The sequence below is a fragment of the Theropithecus gelada genome, chromosome 14 (assembly GCF_003255815.1).
Source record: "Theropithecus gelada isolate Dixy chromosome 14, Tgel_1.0, whole genome shotgun sequence".
Classification (NCBI taxonomy): Eukaryota; Metazoa; Chordata; class Mammalia; order Primates; family Cercopithecidae; genus Theropithecus; species Theropithecus gelada.
In genome coordinates, this window is record NC_037682.1 from 86,393,630 (window position 1) to 86,415,574 (window position 21,945).

Genomic DNA, 21,945 nt, shown 5'->3' on the forward strand with positions numbered 1-21,945 from the left:
ATTAAAACATCTTCCATTACTGTGATACAGATTTTCCTAAAGATTCATTCACAAATCCTGTAAGAACATTTTTTTTAACTTGTAAAAATAACTAGCTTACCTGTTTTTTCCTTTTGTTCTCTATGCCTGAAAAAATGGATAATGTCTTTTGGATTAGCTACCCGATCCACAAATTTCTGGCTAAAGCGAAGAACACTGAAAGGTTCAAAACCTCCACTATAGTCCACCTGAAAACACAGAATAATCTATGAAGGCTAGGAAACAACAATTTGCCAATTTTAAAAAAACATACTAATCCTTCAGTATTCAGTGTTTATGCTTGATACTTTCAAATTTATGAATTAATTTTCTACAGTAGCTCATGATGGAGCTATATCATTTATCCTATTGAGAAACTAATGTTTGAAAAGTTTATAAGCATAAGCAAAATACTTTGTTCCACAGAATCAAGGTATTGCAATAATTTCCACAATGCAGAATTACATCTCCCCCTGATAACACTAATAGTCTAGGTACCTACCGGGCAAACCATCTGAAAAGGAGACAGAATTTCTAAACAATTCTCTGAACTTTTAAAACAAACAAACAAACACACACCAAAATAAAATACTAGCCCTAGATACATTAGTAAATTGGTCTATCATCTTAGAGATGTGCCTCACAGTAACGATGAATGCTAGGAAAATCCAGGTAATAAAGAATCAAATCTGTGAGCCTTGAGAAATGACTACCTCCAAAACATGGTATCTCACTGAAACTGAGAACTTTTCTCAAGGTAGGCTCTTTCTACAGAAGTCTGTAGTAGTCAACAGACCTTTACAAAGACAAATATCACCTTTCTTTCTCAGAGATACGTTCTTCTAAACTCGCTGTTCCCAAAGCACGCTCTGGGGACCAGCACTGCACCACCTCACAGCTTATCCAGACTGCTCCCTAACTGAAGCGCTCCTGCTTTCACTCATCGTCACTATCGCTAACGTTTTTTGTTCATTTATTTGATATTTGTGTATTATGTCTCTCTTCACATCTCTACCTCCTATAAGCTCAACGAATTCAAAACCTCATCTGTTTTATCATCCCTGTATCCTGTAGCATCCATAATAGCAGGTACTCAACAGGATTTAGTCAATGAATTCACGAATGTCTTTTAGTCAGTACAATGCAGTTTTGTAATATTACTTATATGACAGTATGTGCTGTTTTATGAATGAATTCGTAATTTACTGTGCTTAGGAAAAGAAATGCCAATTTTCTATTAAAGTCTGGTTAGTTCTAATGCTGTTAGGCAGACACAGATGAGAAAATTGGGATCGTCTGCCATAATGAAGAGAACTATGTGATTCCCTTAAAGTAATTATTTTTATATGACCCAGACCATCTCTTCCTTTTTTTTTTTTTTTTGAGATGGAGTCTCACTCTGTCACCCATGCTGGAGTGCAGTGGCACAATCTCAGCTTCCTGCAACCTCTGCCTCCCAGGTTCAAGCGATTCTCATGCTTCAGCCTCCCAAGTAGTTGGGATTACAGGCACACGCCACCATACCTGGCTGATTTTTGTATTTTAAGTAGAGATGGGGTTTCGCCATGTTGCTCAGGATGGTCTCGAACTCCTGACCTCAGATGATTCAGCCACCTCGGCCTCCCAAAGTGCTGGGATTACAGGCATGAGCCACCACGCTCAGCCTTAACCAGATCATCTCTACAGCTACCATGTTATAAAAAACAAAATACTAAACGCTAAAGCTATTAGGTCTCCCCTTCAAACTTCTCATTTATAAATGTTTGGTCATTAACAAATTTTATTGGATTTCCTCAACGTTCTAGGTATGCTGTTCAGGGCCAGGGATACAACCATAAATAAATACAATCCTGGCTGCCAAGAAATTCACAAACTGACTGGGAAGACAAACATGTAAACAGATCATTGGAAGCAGAATGTGAGTGAGTGGTGCTATAAGAGGTATGAACAAAGTTGAATGAGGACACAAAGGAAGAAGCATGTTCTCTGCGGGGAGGTCAAGAAAGGCTTCTTTGAAGAGGGAAGCTTTAGGTGAGTGCTGAAGAAGATATAGAGAAAGGAGGAGGGAGGTGTGTCTCATGTAGCAGGATCAACATGGACAAAGGTTCCGGTGAAATAAACTCCACTGCGCTGAGGGAACAGTAGCTTTTGGTCCACTGAGACTTGAGCTTTGGATGTGATGGAAGGAAAAGGAGGAGCTGAAATATTTGGTTTAGATCAGATCATGGAGACCCCTGAATGCTAACCTAAAAGAGTTGACTTTTTCCTGTTAGTGCTAGGGAACAATTACGTTATTTTTAGCAGAAAAGACATGCAAAACTGTGTTTTACAAAGATCATTTTGGCATTAGTTTGGAGACAGAAGGAAACTGGATGCAGAGTCCTGGTAGGAGGCTGCAGCAATAGGCCAGGAAGTGTTAATAAGGGCTTCACTATGCCAGTGACAGTGGGATAAAGAAACGGGACCAGATTACCTACTGTGCACCAGACACTACTTAATCCATTTAGATCTCATAAATCTATGAAGCATTAGGTTGGTGCAGAAGTAATTGCAGTTTTTGCCATTACTTTCAATGACAAAACCCACAAATACTTTTGCACCAACCTAATACAAACCAAGGGATAAGAGATGCAGTTGCTCAAGGTCATACAACTAGTGGCTGGGCCAGAATGAAGCTCAGGAAGTCTGGCTCTAGACTATACTCCTTACCTCCACAGTCTACATCCCAGGATTTCTCAAATTTTAATGAACCTATACATTTCTTGGAGATTTTTGTTAAAATACAGTGGGTTCTGATGCAGGGTCTGAGACTCTGCATTTTTAACAATTTCCCAGGTGACAACAACATTGCTGGTTTAAAGACTACACTGCTCGGTACCAGGCCTCAGGGGACTCCCAGAGATACAGAACAACAAGGAGGTCTATGTGAAGATTTTGAAGTCATCACTCTATTGGTGGTCATTAAAGCTGTATGCCTACACTGAAAAGACAGCTAACTATGAGATGGGAGGGATACAGATAACTCAGAGAATGCCCAAAGGTAATTCAGTAGGATGAGACATGATCTATTGGATTTAACAATTAAAGGTCATCTTTTCCACTGGATATGGTGAAGTCAGAGCCTTGGTTATAGTGAACTGAAGAAGAGAAAATTAGATGAGAGATATAGGTCATATACTTTTGCTTTGAAAGAGAGTAAGCAACATGGGGTAGGAGTTAGGAAAAGGGAAAAGCATAGTGGTAAAGAACAGGTCTGTTGTTGTTTCTTTGTTTATAACACGATAGAAAGGATAAGCAGATTTATAGGCACAGGAAACAATCCTAATAATAACACATCCTTCTAATCTACATAGAAGATGTAGATGTTATGGGGAAAAAAAAATAAGAAGAAAAGAGGAAGCAGAAATCAGTGCTCCTGATTTCACTCAGTGGAAGTGGGAAGTGTCTTCCCACTCTCCTGACTTCACTCAGGAGAGAAGGTAGGGGCTGCAATCTTGATGGTAGGGCCTCAGTGAGGTGACACAGAAGCAGGCTAAAGGGAGATAAGAGCACATGACACATGCCCAAGAAACTGTGAGAAGGCCAAGGTGCCTAGAATGAAGTGAGTAGAGGAGGTAGTTAAAGATGAAGTCAGAGAGCTCAGCCAATCTATTAAATATAACAACAAATTACTTAGAAAATGAGAAAAGTAAGTTACCAAACCTATCACTTAAACTGTGATTAACTCAAATCCTTATACCTTTGTTTTTGCCTCCAATGGTGATTGCTCTTCTGATTACTATGAGCACTCTCCTCACTACTCTTCAAAGAAACCATGTAAACTGTACATTACTACGCTTTGAAAATTAATAATATTCAATCTGTATAAATAGGACTTACTCGCAGTCGTACAAGAGGCTTCTCTGGCTGGCGAGAATTACCCAGACGTTCCCGTTCAGCATTTTCAAGCATTTCTTCAATCTCAAAATTTTTAAAAAGATTAAAAAATAAAGTAGTAAATTGAGTTTAGCTTGGTTGAATAGCAGCTTATTACCACAGGAATTTTCTTGAACTACATAATCATCTTTATGACACCTTTTCAAATATACCTTCTTGTAATGCTCCTTTAATACTATTCCTTAATGTTTTACTTTCATGAAAGTTCTTTATAATTTTTCAATCTCTAAAGTAATTCTTTTAGAATAAAATTTAAAATATTACTACTCATGTTTCAATTTTGTACTCATGTTTCAATAAGGCTTTCCTCATCTTACCAACTTAAAACCAAGTAAGTCTAGTTTTTGCAGTCATATGATCCATGGGAGACTCACCAGAAGACTTAGGGATCTATACGCAAGGACTTTGGATTATTTATCATGGAAGAGTTCAAGGTAAAAGAAAATAAGACTGATGTTTTCAAATATTGGAGTTGTCTCATACTCTGAGAGGACAAGATTATAACATTTTAGACTTGAAAGAGATCTGAAGACAAAAGCACTTGTTCTATATTGTTCTTAAGGGGAAAACCAAGTTACAAGGAGACAGTATTAGATTCTTTTCATAAATGGTTGTGTGAATAGTGATTAGATATCTTCAGATGGCCAACTTCATAGTTGAACAATTCTAGTTCTCAGAAAGTTCTTGTGTTGGAACAAAAACTGCCTTCTTATAACTTGGTTCTGATCTCAAGAACAATACAGAACAAGTGTTTTTGTACTCAGATTTCTTTCACATCTAAGATTTTTTTAATAATCTTGTCCTTTGTCTGTAACAATGAAGTCCAACAGAACTTTCTGTAATGTTTTTATATGTGCATATTCAATTTTTTATATGTGCATATTCAATACGGCTGCCAAAACCACATGTGGATACAGACTACTTGAAATGTGGCTAGTACAAGTGAGAAACTGAATTTTAAATCTAAATGTAATTAATTATATATAAACAGCCACATGTGCTAGTGACTACCATATCAGACAGCACATAGAAAATCTATAAGAACATGATCTCCTAGGTCAATTATTTCAATCCAACAAGCATTTATAGAGCATCTTTTTGCCAGGTACTAGGACAAGTGCTGAGACAGAAAAGTAAGACATGGGCCCTGTCCTCAAAGAGTTCAGAAGAGACTCACATGCTTATAAATAATAATATAACTTAACTAAGTACAACAATAGAAAGGTACATAAAATACAGCGACAACAGAAAGTTATGTGCACACCTGGTGTTTAAAATGAACCTCTATTACTTTAACGTCACCAGCATCTACTTTCCTCTCTGGATTCATGTCACCAAAGCCCACAGGATTTAGGTGAAGTTCATACAGTGGACCTCAACCAGAGGTGATTTTTGCTTCTCTAAGGACATATGGCAAGGTGAGTAAACATTGATTGTCACAACCAGTTAGAAGGGGTACTACTGGCATCTAGTGGGTACAAACCAGGGAGAATACTGCTAAACATCCAAGAGTGCACAGAACTGCCTCCCACAATAAAGAATTATTAGTACAAAATGTCAACTAAGCCAAGGTTGAAAAACGCAGGGCTGACTCCAGGGAAGGGCACATGACTCAGGCCTGGATCAATCAATGAAAAAGCAAGTAATGCATTTTCTATCTCTTTGCCTTGAGAGATTGGATTTAGGGATGCCAGAATCTTAACTTACGTTTGAGTTTCTGGAGTCAATCATCTTGAAACAAGCACACTTTTAGTTACGTGAGTTACACATTGCTCAAAAAGCTGTGACACTGAATGAATTACCTTATCTAAGGTTCAGTTCTTCTAAACTACAGATGGTAGAATCTATTCACATACAGCATTGTTGGCTGCTAGATTAAATGCTGTCAACAGTGCACATCACATACAGTAAATCAGTATCACTGGTCATAATTATTATCATTGTTACTATATTACATGATTTTTCATGAAAATAAAACATAGTAGGACAGCTGACACAGAGTAAGAACTGAGTGTCAGCAAGTGATGCTAATTAAGCTGTCAACCCACATATTATGAAATGCATTAATCCACCCAACCTCAGTAATGGCTGAAATTTTCTACAGAGATTTAGGGGTGGCAATGTGCACAGAGAGGGAGGTTTGGGACTTGCATTGCAGCAATAGGGTGGATAGCAAACACATTTTTCACATTTTATTTGGGGTAGTTTTCAGGGCGAAAGGGACGCCTAATACAGATTATTAGAAGCTAAGGCTTTTCCCACACATGATAGTCCCTCATTCTTCAATCAAAGTTGCTGCCTGCTTTCATAAATAAAATGAACAAATCATCAAATTGGGATTAAAAAGGAGAAAAGATTATGTATTATGTTTTTGAAAAGGAAGAAAGAAACTAGGAGAGAGATTTAATTAAAGGTTTTTTTAACATCCAGTATTCCTCCCTCAATGACTTAAAAAAACAATCTTGGACACAATTAAACACATTCACTGAAGAACAGTGTCCTTACAGGCTTCAGGAGAATGTAATCAACATAAAGGCTTCCCTCCACTCTATTAAATTACTTAATTGAAGGTGAATAATTCTTCAACTAAAGTAGATCTCATTGACTTTATCAAAAAGAATTACCTTCTCCAAACAGAAGCTTTGTATGGCTTGAGTTACTTTAGGATTATCTGGGTTAAAAATATCTGGATGATTAGCCAGAACAATATCCTCCATGAAAAACTGCCGCACTGTATGAAGAGGAATTTTCTGCATATTCATCTTCCTCCCTTTAATACGCAGCAAACCAACATGCCTGAAATGGAGAGAAATGAACACCGCGTCACAGTGTAAATTTCCTCAAGAAAACGTGTGTGTGAAAGCTTCCATATTTCTTAGTTTCTACAAAATGTTTCTTCATAAAATAATACTCTTAAAAATAAATGTTTCTGCTAATTTAACCTTAATGTTATCATCACAGGAAAAGATGGTAGACATTTTCCTTCCCCAGAGTAAAATCAACTCATCCATTATTATTCCTGTCTGGTCAGTCTTACAAGGAAAGACAGACATAATAAGTATAATAAAATGATATCAGGACTATGATGGTAGCATATGTAGACTATAGTATTACATCTATATACCTATGTATATGTACATACATGTACACATATAGACAAAATGATTTTGCAGTGGACTCATGAAGAAAAAAAACCAATGAACATAGATTCTACCACCATATTCCTTAACCCTATTATAACAATCAGAACAAGTGATTCAAAGGATAAAGCCCATGATAAAAATTGAGTTTAATCACTGTTAACTACTTCTTAAAATCACATTATTGCCCCAAAAATGTTTTTAAAATGAGGTACACGATATTGCACTTATAATCAGAAAATTTTCAATTAATTGGTTTTAGGAGAATTTTTTATAAATGAACTTTGTGAAATTGGTAATCATCAGCCTAAAGCATCTAACTTGAAATATAATAAAAATGTGCATCTTGAATTTGCCTTATGAGCAGCAAAATAACACCAATTGGATGCTCTCTTTTTGAAAATGGCTTAAAATCTGGAAAAACAATAAGACTACATAGGAGGATCAATTTTCAAAAATAAATCTATCATATAAATTACAATACTGCCACTTAGCGGTAACCTTAACATAGGCCTTAAACCTATCAGATGATTAGTTATTATACCAAATATTTCTTAAAAATTGGCTCAAAATATATAACAATCACTCACTTCTTTACAGCTTCTCCTGGGGAAAGGGAAGTAACCACTGAGCTTCCCGGTTGTGAGATATAAAACAGCTGTTGTTCATTTTTGGTTGGAGCTATTTTACACTCATGTTCATGGCCCCAGATAACAAGATCAATGAAGTCATCCAAAAATTGTTCTGGAATGAAGTTAGTACTTCCATGTTTACTCCTGTATCAAGATTTTGAAAAATACAAATTTGATTAGAAAAATTTCATATTAATGAAGTCTACACAGATCTTTCTTTCTCCATTCACTAAAGATTTTATTGCATCCTTCTATGTACCAGAAAGTGTGCACAGGATTGGGAATGTAAAGATCATCAATACTAATTCCTGACCTTGAGAGCTTTACAAACTTACAGGACACAGACAAGTAGAAACCCTAAAAGAGAAAGCAGTCAATTCTACATTTGGAGGAAGAACATGAAAGGTTTTACATAGGAAGGATTTCCCCTTTGGTCAATCAGAAAAGCATGAACTCTATCAATAGTAGAAATCTATAAATCAGTCTAACTATACACTAGAGAAAACATACAGAAAATGAAAGTAAATTAAGTATAAATATGTCCAGTAATTTCTTAACATTATTTTTTTACTAATAAATATAATGGGAGTAAAACTGTCAATCTCACATAAATGCTAAGAGTTTTCAATATCAAATATTAAATAAGTGATTTGCAAACTATGGTCTTATAACTATATCAGTTATTATTTAAAGATACATGAAATGCAAGGTGAGAGAAGACAAGAAGGAATAGTTTTCCCTAATATTAACTTACATCATTGGAGATTCAAGTAAAAGTGTTCACATACTTTAACCCCGAGCATTCATTTAATCCAACCCAATATTCTTTCATTCACCCAACAAATACTGTTACCCAAACACTGTCTACTTTATGTCAGATGTCCCAGGCTTCTCCAGATATGGAAGACACAGCAGTGAACAAAGTCCTTGTTCCACTGTGGGAACAAGCAATACAGGTTGAGTCCCTAATCTGAAAATCCAAAATCCAAAATATTTTAAGTGCCAACATGGCACCACAAATGGTAAATTCCACACATAGATACTTCACACAAACTTTGTTTCATGCACAAAATTATTTTAAAACATGTATAAAATTAACTTAAGGCCACGTGTGTAAGATATATAAAAAATGTAAACAAATTTCATATTTAGACTTGGGTTCCATCCCCAACATATGTGCAAATATTCCCAAATCTGAAAAATCCAAAATCTTAAAACACTTCTGGTCCCAAGCATTTCAGATAAGGGATACTCAATGTGTAATACAATATGTATATGCATGTGTGTATGTATGCACACGCATAATTTGTAAGTGATAGGTGCTATAAAGAAAAATAAAGGGAAAAGTGACATAGAAGTGGCATACTCCTCTCTACATATACAGGGTAGTCAGGAAAGTCCTCTCTGACTAGCGTCAAATGAGCACAGAACTGAAATGAAGCATCAATACGCAGAGAAAGGAAGTCCTAAGCAGTAGAAGAGCAGATGGTGCTGAAGTGGGAATGTGTTCAGTGAATTCAAGGAAAACAGAAGGGCTAAGTAGAATAAATGCAGAAAGATAGAAAATAAAATCAAAGAGTACACAGGCTTTTGCATCCAGGAAAGTTTTTATGTAAAAAACATAAATCTAAGGTATGAGATTATCACAACTACTAAAGAAAAGCAGAATAATTCCCAAATACAAAATGATGCCATTGTGCCTTGAGTGCTGGTTCTTTCCTAGAAGAAGGGAGGATGATGCTGGTAGGCTGACTGTAGTTTGTGACCTAGAAGTGATCAACAATATCCTTGTTGAAAGATTTTGCATGACCAAGTTATCTGCAGATTCAGATTCTTTCTTCTTTGAAACAAGAGAAAAAAACAGTTGATGTAGAGAAACAAATGGGAAACAAGGCAAAATGCAGAAGGCTCAAGATTCTTACCCAATCTGAGTTATTTTTTTTCAAATAACTCTTACAAAAGCAGAAGCATCTTAAGAATGCACACGGTGACAAATGAATCTAACAGCATTACCAAAGAATCACATAACCACAGCGAATGGGGTGGGGAGAAAAGGAGCTAAGTTAGTTTGGAAAATTATGTTTCAATTAGATACAGAAAGGCCAAAGACTAAAATAACTTACATAAACATTGTAACCTAGTTGGGAAAGTTGTTTTGCACAGGGATATGAGTTAGCAATTTTGAAATTACTTTATAATTTCAAATTATACTAGAATTGGAGATATAATTAAACCAGGATTGAAAAAATAAGTAAATATATACATTTATAATATGATCCAGGCTTCTGTTAGACAAAGAAGTCACAAGTAAGGAAAGGGAGAAGACAAAAATGGACCTTGTAGGGCTGGATTAGAATCAGTCTGAACTTATCACTGGTTTTTTAAGCACATATATAGACGTGTATGTGTGTATGGGTTACTATACACACATATATCTATTTCCATAACTCTGTTTATTCAGTGCTGAGCAAGTCCTGGTAGCAGTAAGCACACCTACCACCCATTTGTGGGTTTCTGAATACCACTCTCCAACAAAAAGAATCACAGCACCTTGGAGAAATGGTTGATTCCAGGGCTAGGTAGGAAAATATCAGGTTGGTGCAAAAGTAATTACGATTTTTGCCATTATAAGAGCCAAGAGCCTTGAGCATCTTGAGGTACCAAAAAGCTAAGGTCATGCCCCACAAACATGTGGGGAGACACTGAAAGGACACAGCAGCCAACATAAAAGAGAACGCAATGGTCAAAGCCAGAACAATCTGAGGAACAGTAGCAACTAAAAAACTGATAGTACTGGATCTTCAAGTCCATAATGACATAAATAAATAAGTAAATAGAGAAGAAGGGACAAATTTTCCTTACAGAGAATTCCATTAATAAATATAGAAAGAATGAAGGAAATCAAAACTTACAATTAAAATACCACAGTATTAATTATTGGAAATAAGATCACCCATGGATGCTAAAATTAATGGGTAAAAGTTTAAGGTGAAATGGGATATTTGCATAGTCTCAAAGTATTTTCCCAAAAATATTTATTAATTGAAAAGTAGAAAATGGAAACTTTACAGGAGAGAAACCTGTTATACATCCCCTTAATCAAATGATGAGAGGGGCAATGAGAAAAATCAACATCATATGGTGACTACCCATTCCCCTTACCAATGCTGCCATTCTACCTTTCATTCTCGCTTAAATTCTTAGAATTACTTATGAGTTTTCCTTTTAACTGATCATCCCTACTTTGACATAGTACAAAAAAGTGGTAGACCTGGGAAGCTCTATGGAAGAGAAGGAACAAATCCCAGTGGTGCAAAGTTATATGAAGACCATGCATATCTGAACTCTGGCCTGCTCCTCCTTTGAAACTCACAGTTTATTCAAGAACTCACACATAAGACAACACAAGTCAGCTTCTTAAACCCTTTCTTTTACCGAGTATTTAACATAAGTCTGCATTCACTGAATGCACAGAGTAGCCTGCATTCAATAAATGTGTTCAATAAATATAGTTGGCCCTCTGTACTGGCAGATTCGTGGATTCAACCAACCAAAGATTGAAATATTCAGAAAAAAAACAATGAAAAATATAAATTTTTAAAGTAATATAGTATAACAACTATTTAAACAGTATTTACATTGTATCAGGTATTACAAGTAATCTAGAGATTATTTAAAGTACACAGGAGGATATATGTAGGTTATATGCAAATGCTATACCACTTTATTCAAGGGATTTCAGCATTCCAGGATTTTAGGTCCTGGACCCAACACCCCCCGTGGATACCAAGGGACAACTGTAATAAATTATATAGTCAGGCCCCAAATCCTTTGAGTTCTTCCCTTACAACTTCTCAGGTGTGTCCCTCCCATTTCCGCTTCATTGCCATCACCGTCACCACCTCATATTTTTACTGCAGTGATCAGATAATAAATCTTGCTTCTTCAAGTCTGTCTTCTTTTCAATCAATCCTATACCCTGCCAACAGATTAAACTTCTTAAAACTACTAACAAAAGAAAGGTAATCTAGCTATATTTGTATATTCTGGAAGAACACTTGCATATATGCAGCAGGAAACATGTATAAGAATATTCATAACAGCAAGATTTATAAAAGCAAAAAACTCCTGTTCACTGACAGGAGGCAAAGCATAACTGTGCACATCAGTAAAAATAAATTACATTTCTAAGCATCAAAATGGATGAATCTCAGTAATGTAATGCTGAAAATAAGTTCACTGTAAAATATATAGCATAATATGAGTATACATGTGATTAAACAGCAAAAAAAAAGCAATGAAATAATTCATTCAAAATTAATAATGCTTCCCTTTGGGATAAGGGGAAGCAGGTGGGATCAGGGAAAAGGAATGGGATAATGGAATGGATAATCCAACAAAAAGATTCTACCTTTTTGTTGAATTGAGGAGTATTCATGGTGTATGCCTCATCCGTATGTTGCAAATATTCTTGCAGGTATTAATATATACTAAAGACAATTTCAAAATGAAATTACACAAAGCAAATCTATATTTTGTCTGATCCTGCACTGACAACATTGAAAGATTAAGGGCATTTCACTGAAATAGGTGAGTTCAGAAACAGATCTGGGAAACCTCAGCACTTGGCTCAAACTTTTTCAGAGAAAACTTTTACCTGTTCTGATGAATCACAAATAAGTTAAACCAAGAGTTCTCATCTTCTTTTGGTCTCAACATTGTTACTTTTTTATTGACAAACATTCGATAGAGCCTTTCATCTGGAATGGATCCTGAAATGGACATTACATTATTTTTAAATTGTTTTCTTACTTTGGCTTAAAAAATGAATCTATTTTGCTTCTAAATTATGTCCTTCTCAAAGTATTTCACTTTACTGTTGGCAGATACATTTGAATTCTGGAATCATTTATAAATGGGTATGTTCCAGGTTCTTTTTTTTATCTTTTTTTGTTTTGTTTTTAATTGAGACAGGGTCTTGCTATGTTGTCTAGGCTGGTTTCAAACTCCTGGGTTCAAGCAATCTTCTCGCCTCAGCCTCCCAAAGTGCTGTGATTACAGGCATAAGCCACCATGCCTGGCTGTTCCAGGGTTTTGTTTTGTTTTTTTCAACAGAGTCTTGCTCTATTGCCCAGGCTGGAGTGCAGTGGTATGATCTCGGCTCACTGCAACCTCCACCTCCTGGGTTCCAGTGATTCTCGTGCCTCAGCCTCCTGAGTTGCTGGGATTGCAGCATGCACCACCACGTCTGGCTAATTTTTGCACTTTTAGTAGAGATGGGGTTTCGCCACGTTGGACAGGCTGGTCTTGAACTCCTGACCTTAAGTGATCCACCTGCCTTGGACTCCCAAAGTGCTGAAATCGCAGGCAGGTGCCACCATGCCCAGCCTGTTCCAGGTTCTTGATAAACAGTAGTTAGTTGCATTAAAAAAAAAATTTCCATTTCAGGCATATATATGTTCAAAACCAGCAAAATGTAGAATAAAAATGTGAGTTTCCTATGCTTAAATTCTTATTAAAACTTCTAGTAATACTATTTTTCACCATCCCTTTGTTATAAATTATATATTCTTTTGATCTAACATATATATTATAACGTGCAGAAATAAGTATTAAAAGGGATGATAAAAGTGTATTTAAAAACAATATTCTTATATTGTTTTAAATAAAATATATTGTGCTTTTTAAATAATTCAATGACTTTCAAACAATTCCCATATTCCATAAGTTCATCTTGATCTAGTGAAGGAAATTAACAAAAACAAGTCAACAAAATAGTTACAAACATTAAATATTATGAAAGGAGAAAAAGCCAGGATGCTAAGATGGAGAATTAACACCATCGAATTAAAAGGGTGGACAACACTGCTACTTTATATACGGATTAGAGAGGGTCTCAGAAGGAAAGCCAACAATGTAGAAGTCTAGGAGTTAGAAGTGGCCTAGCTCCCAAGGAGAATTCCACAGGAGTGGCCAATGGAATAAATGGCTAAGGTGGAATGCAGAACACGTAACTGGAGACAAAAAAGTCAAGGCACACAAAGCCCAAGGCATTAGAAGATTAATCTACTTCAGTGTTGAAACACTGAAAACACTGGCAAAATTGAAGGTGGGTAAGTAGTAAAAAGTCTGAGAGAAAAAGCAATGCAGTTTAGCCAGATGGCAGAAGCTTAAAGGGAACAGGGTGTTTGCAGGCAGACAAGGAAGCGGTGGGTGGAGCAAGGAGAACAGTGATTCCCACTTTTGTCCAAAAGCCCAGGGGTAAGAGAACTGCATGGGACACAGGAACCTCAGGGGTCAGCCGGGCTTCACTGAAGGTTAGAAAGTAGAGACAACATTCAGAGAAGAGATAATAATGAGGAATCTGATAATTATAAAAAGAGTTCCTAGAGTTTATAATGAAGGGTTGGGGGACAGGGAGAGGTGCAGGGTAGAGACAGAGTCTAGTTAAGGAAGGTATAATAGAACAGGATAAGATAAAAGTTTGGGAGAAAATGGATGACTGGGGAGATGTGCTTCTGGTGGTGACTGAGGCATAATGAAATCTGTCCTTAGTGTGAATGGAGGAGGAAAGGCAATTTTCTGGAGATAGGATCCCTAATAACACTGCAGTGATTAAAACAACTGTTAATAGCTTTTTTTAGAAAAGTATATTTTACTTCCTGCTGTATCACTTGCTGAATCAGATATAATATCCAGATTTCACTTTTCTTATCTCTAAAATATAAATAAACATGATGCTTTTCTACTTGCCAGAGGTGTTATGAAAGCTGGACAAAATTATAAGCTAGCGGTATTGTACAGTGAAGCATTAGACCTTTCAAAGACTTCCAAGATATCAAAGTGCTAATTATTCTATAATTCTAACATTCAGGATTCTACATCTGACTCTTAAAAAATCCCAAAATAATAAATAGTAATGAAAAGACATTTTCTCACCAAAAACTTTTACCAAAACCATCCATCATTTTTTATAGTCACCAATAAATAATAATAAGGTTTGCCCCATTTTTTCCAAACAGATACAAACTTATGTCCAAAATTTTACTTCTCAATTGTTTGAAGAATCACACATGGACATAAAAAGTAAAATAAAACTGTCTTACCTAAACCATATAGCGCAATCTTTGTGCTTCCTTTTTGAAGCAAAACTGGACTAATGTCTATCTTCTCCACGGACATTGAACGTCCAAAGTGATTTACAAATCCAGCACAACTTAAAATGTCCAGGGCACAAAGTGCATCTGCCTACGTAAAATAATTTCAAAGAATGTTAGTGTGTATGTAAAAGTATCTACATGAATATCATATCACCTGTTAAAAGCATACTCCATATACTACTTACAAAAACATAGATGAGGACAGTGTTTTCTCAAAACAAAATTACAAAAGTAAAAGTATTTGCTACATTTTTTTGTACTACAAATCACCTACAGCAACTGGAATCACATGCCAAATGCAAGGTTAACATCTCACCAAAACTTAGGATGTCTTGGCCACAAAAAAATAAAAATCAGCCATGAGACAAAAGCTTTGTAATATTAAGCAAAACTCTTAAAGCCTGGGGAAAAAAGACCATAGCTCATCAGCGATTCATAATATTAATAACCAGATAAAATGAAAAAATACTTTGAGGGTAGGATCTCTAGTCTTACCTCCATATTAAACAGATAATCTAATTTAAGATTAGATTATCTAACAGATCATCTAAATTAAGATTAGATTAACAGATCATCTAAATTAAGATAATCTAATTTAGATTTAAAGATGTTGATGAAACAATCATTTCCTAAAAGTGAGATTTTATAAGACAGTTATAAAAACGGTGGCAAACTGTAAAGCGCTATACAAATGTTAGGTGTTCACTCCTACTCCTGGCTTCTTACTGTTAACATCAGCACTAATGAAATAAAAGCATTGCTCATACACTAATTCTTATTCCAGATTTTTTAAAAACTCTAAAAAGCAGTATAAAAGTTTGTATGAATGTGAAAAGTCAACTTGACTTTTTAACTCAATTTGACTACTACACAGAGAAAAAGAGGAGGCATGCTCTCCACAGACAAACTAAACTGATCATTTCCAAAATTCCAACAAACCGTAAGAAAACAATAATTACCCCCGTGGGATCGTCATGATTGCCATGAATACTAAACACTGGAATTGAAATGTTGAGGTTGCCATCTTGATAGTTCACCCATGGAAATCTTAAAAAAAAAAAAAAAAAAAAAAAAGTTATTTAAAATTTCTACAAGGGACAAAAGCTGTTTTCCCTAAGATTCTCCTCCAAAATATTAATGCAATCATAGGCAAACTGCATAATGTACATTGGCATATGATCACTAGCTTAGAGCTTTAAAAAATAAAATTGTAGGTGACAATTCATTTCAATTAGTTTGAAAATATCTCAAAGTACTACATTTTAAAGAAACCCCAACTATAATAAACAGTGCTTGCGGTATGTATGAGTAGTACATCTAATTAATGAAAAGTTAATAGGCCTTCAAAATTTTAAAAACTTAGCATATGGTTTTTATTCATAGTGGGGGGAGGGAAGAAAACCCATATACTTTAGAATCCCAAAGAGGTAAATTAAAACTCCCAGCTCTATCAATTATTACCTGTGCAAATTAAAGTCTCCTGTCAGCCCCTGCCCCCAGCCATCAAGCTCCCCTTCTCAGAGGCAAACAATGTCAGCAATTCCTAGTGCATTTTTCAAAAGGATCCTATACCTATACACACAAACAGATTTTCTTCCTCCTTACATAAATGATACAAAAATACATCCTGCTTTTATTACTTAACATATTTTAGAAATCATTCCACATCAGTACATGAAGACCTTTCTTCTGCTCTGTCAGCCACACAGTACTCCATTACATGGATTACCACGATGTGTTTGAGCAGTTCCCTACCAATGGACATTTAGATTTTGTGCAGTCTTGTTTTATAAACAATGCTACAGTGAGTAATCTTGTACAAAGTAATCTTGTATGGAGTGATCTTGTACAAAGTAATCTTGTACAGTGAGTAATCTTGTTGCCCTTGTGAGTCAACCTGTAAAGGGATACCTGGAAGGGAACTGTTAAGTCAAAGAGTATGTGCATTTGTAATTTTGATAGGCACTGCCAATTTCCCACCATAGAGATTTACACATAATGCAATGGCAATGCACAAGAGGGACAGTTTCCCCCTACCTCACTAACATAGTCTATTATCCAGCTCTTAAATCTATGCTAGTAGATCTCAATGCTAGCAGTATGTTGGAATTATCTTGGGGATCTTTTAAGAAATGCCAATGCCCATGACATACTTAGAGAGACTCTAAGTCAGTTGGCCTGGAGATGGGGCATCCATATTTTTAAAGGTTCTTAGGTAACTGTACTGTGCACTCAGGATTGAGAGTCACAGACCTATGCCAACCTGATAGGAGAAAAATATTTCAGTATAGCTCTTTTTCTTACGAGTTAGATCAAACTTTTAAAAATACATTTAGGCCGGACTCGGTGGCTCACGCCTGTAATCCCAGCACTTTGGGAGGCCGAGGTGGGCAGATCACCTGAGGTCAGGAGTTCGAGATGAGCCTGGCCAACATGGTGAAACTCCATCTCTATGAAAAACACAAAAATTAGCCGGGCATGGTGGCACACGCTTGTAGTCCTAGCTACTTGGCAGGCTGAGGCAGCATAAGTGCTTGAATCTGGGAGGCGGAGCTTGCAGTGAGCCGAGATCAAGCCACTGCACTCCAGCCTGGGTGACAAAGCGAGACTCTGTCTCAAAAAAAAAAAAAAAAAAGGTTAAATGTCATGTTATTTCCTTTTCTGTGAAGGATGTCCATCTTCTTTATTTCTTACTAACTCATGAATGTTATTGTCTTGAAAGAAGTGCTTATTGGGGAATTCAGCCTTAATTTGCAATTGGTTGCAAATATTCCTCCTGATTGAACTCTGACTTCTGGCTTTGCTTCAGGCAGTTTTTGGCATACAGAAATTTATTTTTGCAAAGACAAACGTATGAATCTTTAAGGCTTCTGGATCTTGTATCCCACTTAGAAGCCTTTCCAACATCTAGATTTTTAAAATATGTCTAACAGTTTCTCCTAGTAGTTTTACTGAATCCATTATTTCCCCTACATTATGAGCCAGTGACCTTCATCAAATACTAAATTCCTACATGTATTTGAGGCTATTTCTGGAGTTTCCATTCTCTTTCACTTACCTATCTACCAAGTCATAAGCCATACCACATTTTCAATTATTGTAGCATTGTTATACTTCAAATCTAATTGGCTACTAACTCCTTAGTAGTCTTCTTTTTCGGGATTTCCCTATCTTTGTCTATTTTCTACATGAACTATAAACTGGAAGATGAAATTATCCAAAATGTAACACAAAGGGGTAAAGTTATGGGCAATTCTTTTTTAACAGTATGATATATAAATGATATTCAGAAAGACAAGGGAAACAATATTTGAAAATATAATGAATAGGAATTTCCCCAAGTTGCTGAAAAACAATAATACTACACTAAATATATGATAAAGCCCACACGGGACAAAAAGAAGTAAATCCACAGCTAAGTAAAACTGCAACATGTTAAGAACAATGAGAAAATCTTAATAGTTACCCGAGTATTGTCTTTATGCTAGTCACTACTCTAAGCATTTTTCTTATCACCTCAATCTTCTCAATTCTGTTAGACTGGCACATTTCTTACCCATGTCATGAATGACAGAACTAAGGCAGAGTAGTTAAGTGACTAACGTAGTTTTACAACTACTAAATGACAGAACCAGGATTTGAACTCAGACTGTTTTATACCGGAACCCACGCTCTTAATCACTATGCTAAACTTTCTAGCAACTCAACTCACAGTAGACTCCTCAACAGCAACGACAAAAAAAGAGCTTACTACTCACTGACACTCCATGAAAAAACTACTGAAAACTGTACTTCAGAAAGAAGGAAACTGAATCTACAGAAAAGAAATGAAATACAAGAAACGACAGTGAGCAAAGAAATAGGTAAACATGTACATAGGGTGGGGAAACAGTTTTTAAAACAGAATGCAGTTTAAAAATAAGATAAAAGAAAGAAAACACTAAAGTCAAAAAATGTCCCGCCTGGGTGCAGTGGCTCACGGCTATAATCTCAGCACTTTGGGAGGCCGAGGTGGGAGGATCACTTGAGGTCAGGAGTTCAAGATCAGCCTCACCAACCTGGTGAAACCCTATCTCTACTAAAAACACATAAAAAAACTAGCTGGGCATGGTGGTGCACACTTGTAGTCCCAGCTACTCAGGAGGCTGAGGCAGGAGAACTGCTTGAACCTGGGAGATGGAGGTTGCAGTGAGCCAAGATTGTGCCTCTGCACTCCAGCTTGGGCAAGAGAGTGAGACTCCTTCTCAAAAAATAAAAAATAAAAAATGTCTCGAGTTTTAGATTTGAATAGAAGGAGGGTAGAGACACTGATTACAATTTTTAAAAACAAGGACGAAGTATTATACAAATCTTTTAAAACTCAATTATATATGCAGCCAAACTATCAATCAAGGGGAAAGTAAACATATTTTCATGCAGACAAAATCTCAAAAAAAAATTTACTACCAATATAAAGTCACACTTTAAAAAATAAATAAGAAATAAATATGGGCTAGGCATGGTGGCTCACAACTGCAATCACAGCACTTTGAGAAGCTAAGGCAGGAGGACTGCTTGGGCCCAGGACCAGCTGGGCAACATAGTGAGATCCCATCTCTACCAAAAATAATTTCTTAAAAATTAGCTGGGTGTGGTGGCTGATATGGTTTGGCTCTGTGTCCCCACCCAAATCTCACCTTGTAGCTCCCATAATTACCATGTGTTGTGGGAGGGGCCTCGTGGGAGATAACTGAATCATGGGGGCAGGCCTTTCCTGTGCTGTTCTGGTGATAGCGAATAAGTCTAAAGAAATCTGATGGTTTTAAAAATGGGAGTTTCCCAGCACAACCTCTCTCTTTGCCTGGCACCATCCATATAAGACATGACTTGCTCCTCCTGCTTTCAGTCATGATTGTGAGGCCTCCCCAGCCATGTGGAACTGTAAGTCCATTAAACCTCTTTCTTTTGTGAATTGACCAGTCTTGGATATGTCTTTATCAGCAGCATGAAAACGGACTAATACAGTGGCACATGCCTGTAGTCCCAGCTACTTGGGAGGCTGAGGCAGGAAGATAGCTTGAACTCAGGAGGTTGAGGCTGCAGTGAGCTATGATCATGCCACTGCACTACAGCCTGGGCAAGACACCCAGACCCTGTCTCAAAAGCAAAATTTAAATAAATAAATAAATAAACATGAGTATGTCTATTCTCATGGGTTAGTATGTACATATATTTTTCTTAGCTCTGTCCACTGAGAGCCTAGAAGCAACAATACAATAGTAATGGGCACATCTAACATCCAGATCTTGGTTTCCAAATACCATTCTCCAAAAGGAACCAGGGCTCCTTGAAGAAATGATTGAGTATGAAACTAAGAAAAAGTACAAAATCAGCCTGGAACATCTTACAGTGAAAAAAATCAGAAGAAAGGGTGGGATATGGGGGTACATCAAAAGGATACAGGAGCCAATCTCAAAAAGAGCCCAATGGCTAAAGCTGGAACAATTTAAGACACAAGTAAATTTTGATAGTATTAAATTATAACCCAAAGAAAAAAAAAGTCTGTATCTACTGATACAGACAATTGAATAAACTGATACAGACAACTGAATAAACTGATATAGAAAACTGAATAAACAAATGTGGGGCAAGGCGCAAATGTTCCTTACAAAAGAATCCCAATTAATACATGTAGAAAGAATATAGAAAATAGAAAATCACAATTAGAATATCACAGTTATAACTGTTGTAGGTAAGATCCACTGATGAATCTAAAATTAATGAACAAATTTAAGGAGGAATAGAAAAGTTGCACCGTCTCAAAATATCTCCCCTAAAATACTTATTAATTACTTTGGTGGTTTTATGTCCATCAGAAGTGGAAACTTAACTCCCCTCCCTTTGAGAGTAAAATGGACTCAGAGACTCAATTCTAACCAACAGCATATGGAAAGGAAAAAATAATGACTTTACACTGGAGAAACCTGGCAGAGACTGGCTTAACTAAGTGATCAAGGTTAAAATCACCAGTGATAAATCAGGTTGATGTCATGCACCTCCTGATGTGATGTGACTGAAAGGGTCACTTCTTGAATATTCTCCCCCGAAACCTGTAATCCCAATCTAATCATAGAAAGCAAGAGAAAAACCCAAATTGAGGGACAGTCTACAAAATACCTGACCTCTTTATAAGTATCAAGGTCACGAAAGACAACAGAAAACCTGACACGGGCTGAAGAAACTAAGCAAACTTTTCTACTAAATGCAATGTGAGATCCTGTACAATGTTTAAGACATGATGGGCCGGAAGTGGTGGCTCACGTCTGTAATCCCAGCACTTTGGGAGACCAAGGCAGGTGGATTACCTGAGGTCTGGAGTTCGAGACCAGCCTGGCCAACATGGCAAAAACCCCATCTCTATTAAAAACACAAAAATTTGCCAGGTGTGGTGATGGGCGCCTGTAATCCCAGCTACTCAGGAGGCTGAGGCCGGAAGAATTGCTTGAACCCAGGAGGCGGAGGTTGCAGTGAGCCAAGATCACACCATTGCACTCCAGCCTGGGCAACAGAGCGAGACCCCATCTCAAACAAAAAAGAAAAAACACATGATATTTTTATAATACAGGGATTGACGAATATCATAAATAGTCCCAAAGGCATAAATGGAAAAAAAGAAAAAACAGTAGATTTAACTACATAAAAATTAAGTATTTCTGTCAACAAGAGTCCATAAACGAAGTCAAAAGACAAGCCACAAGCCACTAATTGGGAAAAAATATATGTATCACAAAGGTTTACTAACTAGAATATATAAGTAACTTCTGCAATTCAGGTAGAAAAACAAACAAACAAAAAAATCTCAGTTTTCAAAATAGGCAGACGATATGAACAGGAGAGGATACCAAAATGTACAATAACCTGAGAAGATATTCAGTCCCAACTTTTTTTTGTGTGTTTTTTTTTTGAGATGGAGTCTTGCTCTATCACCTAGGCTGGAGTGCAGTTGCACAATCTCGGCTCACTGCAACTTCTGCTTCTGGGACTCAAGTAATCCTCCCAACTCAGCTTCCCGAGTAGCTG

General features: G+C 36.5%; 1 protein-coding gene across 4 annotated transcripts in view; it reads right to left on the minus strand.

Moving 5' to 3' along the window:
• The window catches only part of MRE11 (MRE11 homolog, double strand break repair nuclease), a 78,490-nt gene that overhangs the window by 48,038 nt on the left and 8,507 nt on the right, over positions 1–21,945 (minus strand). For all 4 annotated transcript variants that reach the window (XM_025357424.1, XM_025357422.1, XM_025357423.1 and 1 more), the window contains exons 5-11: positions 15,846–15,933; positions 14,833–14,974; positions 12,384–12,498; positions 7,685–7,870; positions 6,579–6,750; positions 3,898–3,978; positions 101–227 (exon numbers count right to left, since the gene is read on the minus strand). In XM_025357424.1, coding sequence (XP_025213209.1) covers positions 101–227; positions 3,898–3,978; positions 6,579–6,750; positions 7,685–7,870; positions 12,384–12,498; positions 14,833–14,974; positions 15,846–15,933 — 911 coding nt within the window. The remainder of the gene's footprint in view (positions 1–100; positions 228–3,897; positions 3,979–6,578; positions 6,751–7,684; positions 7,871–12,383; positions 12,499–14,832; positions 14,975–15,845; positions 15,934–21,945) is intronic.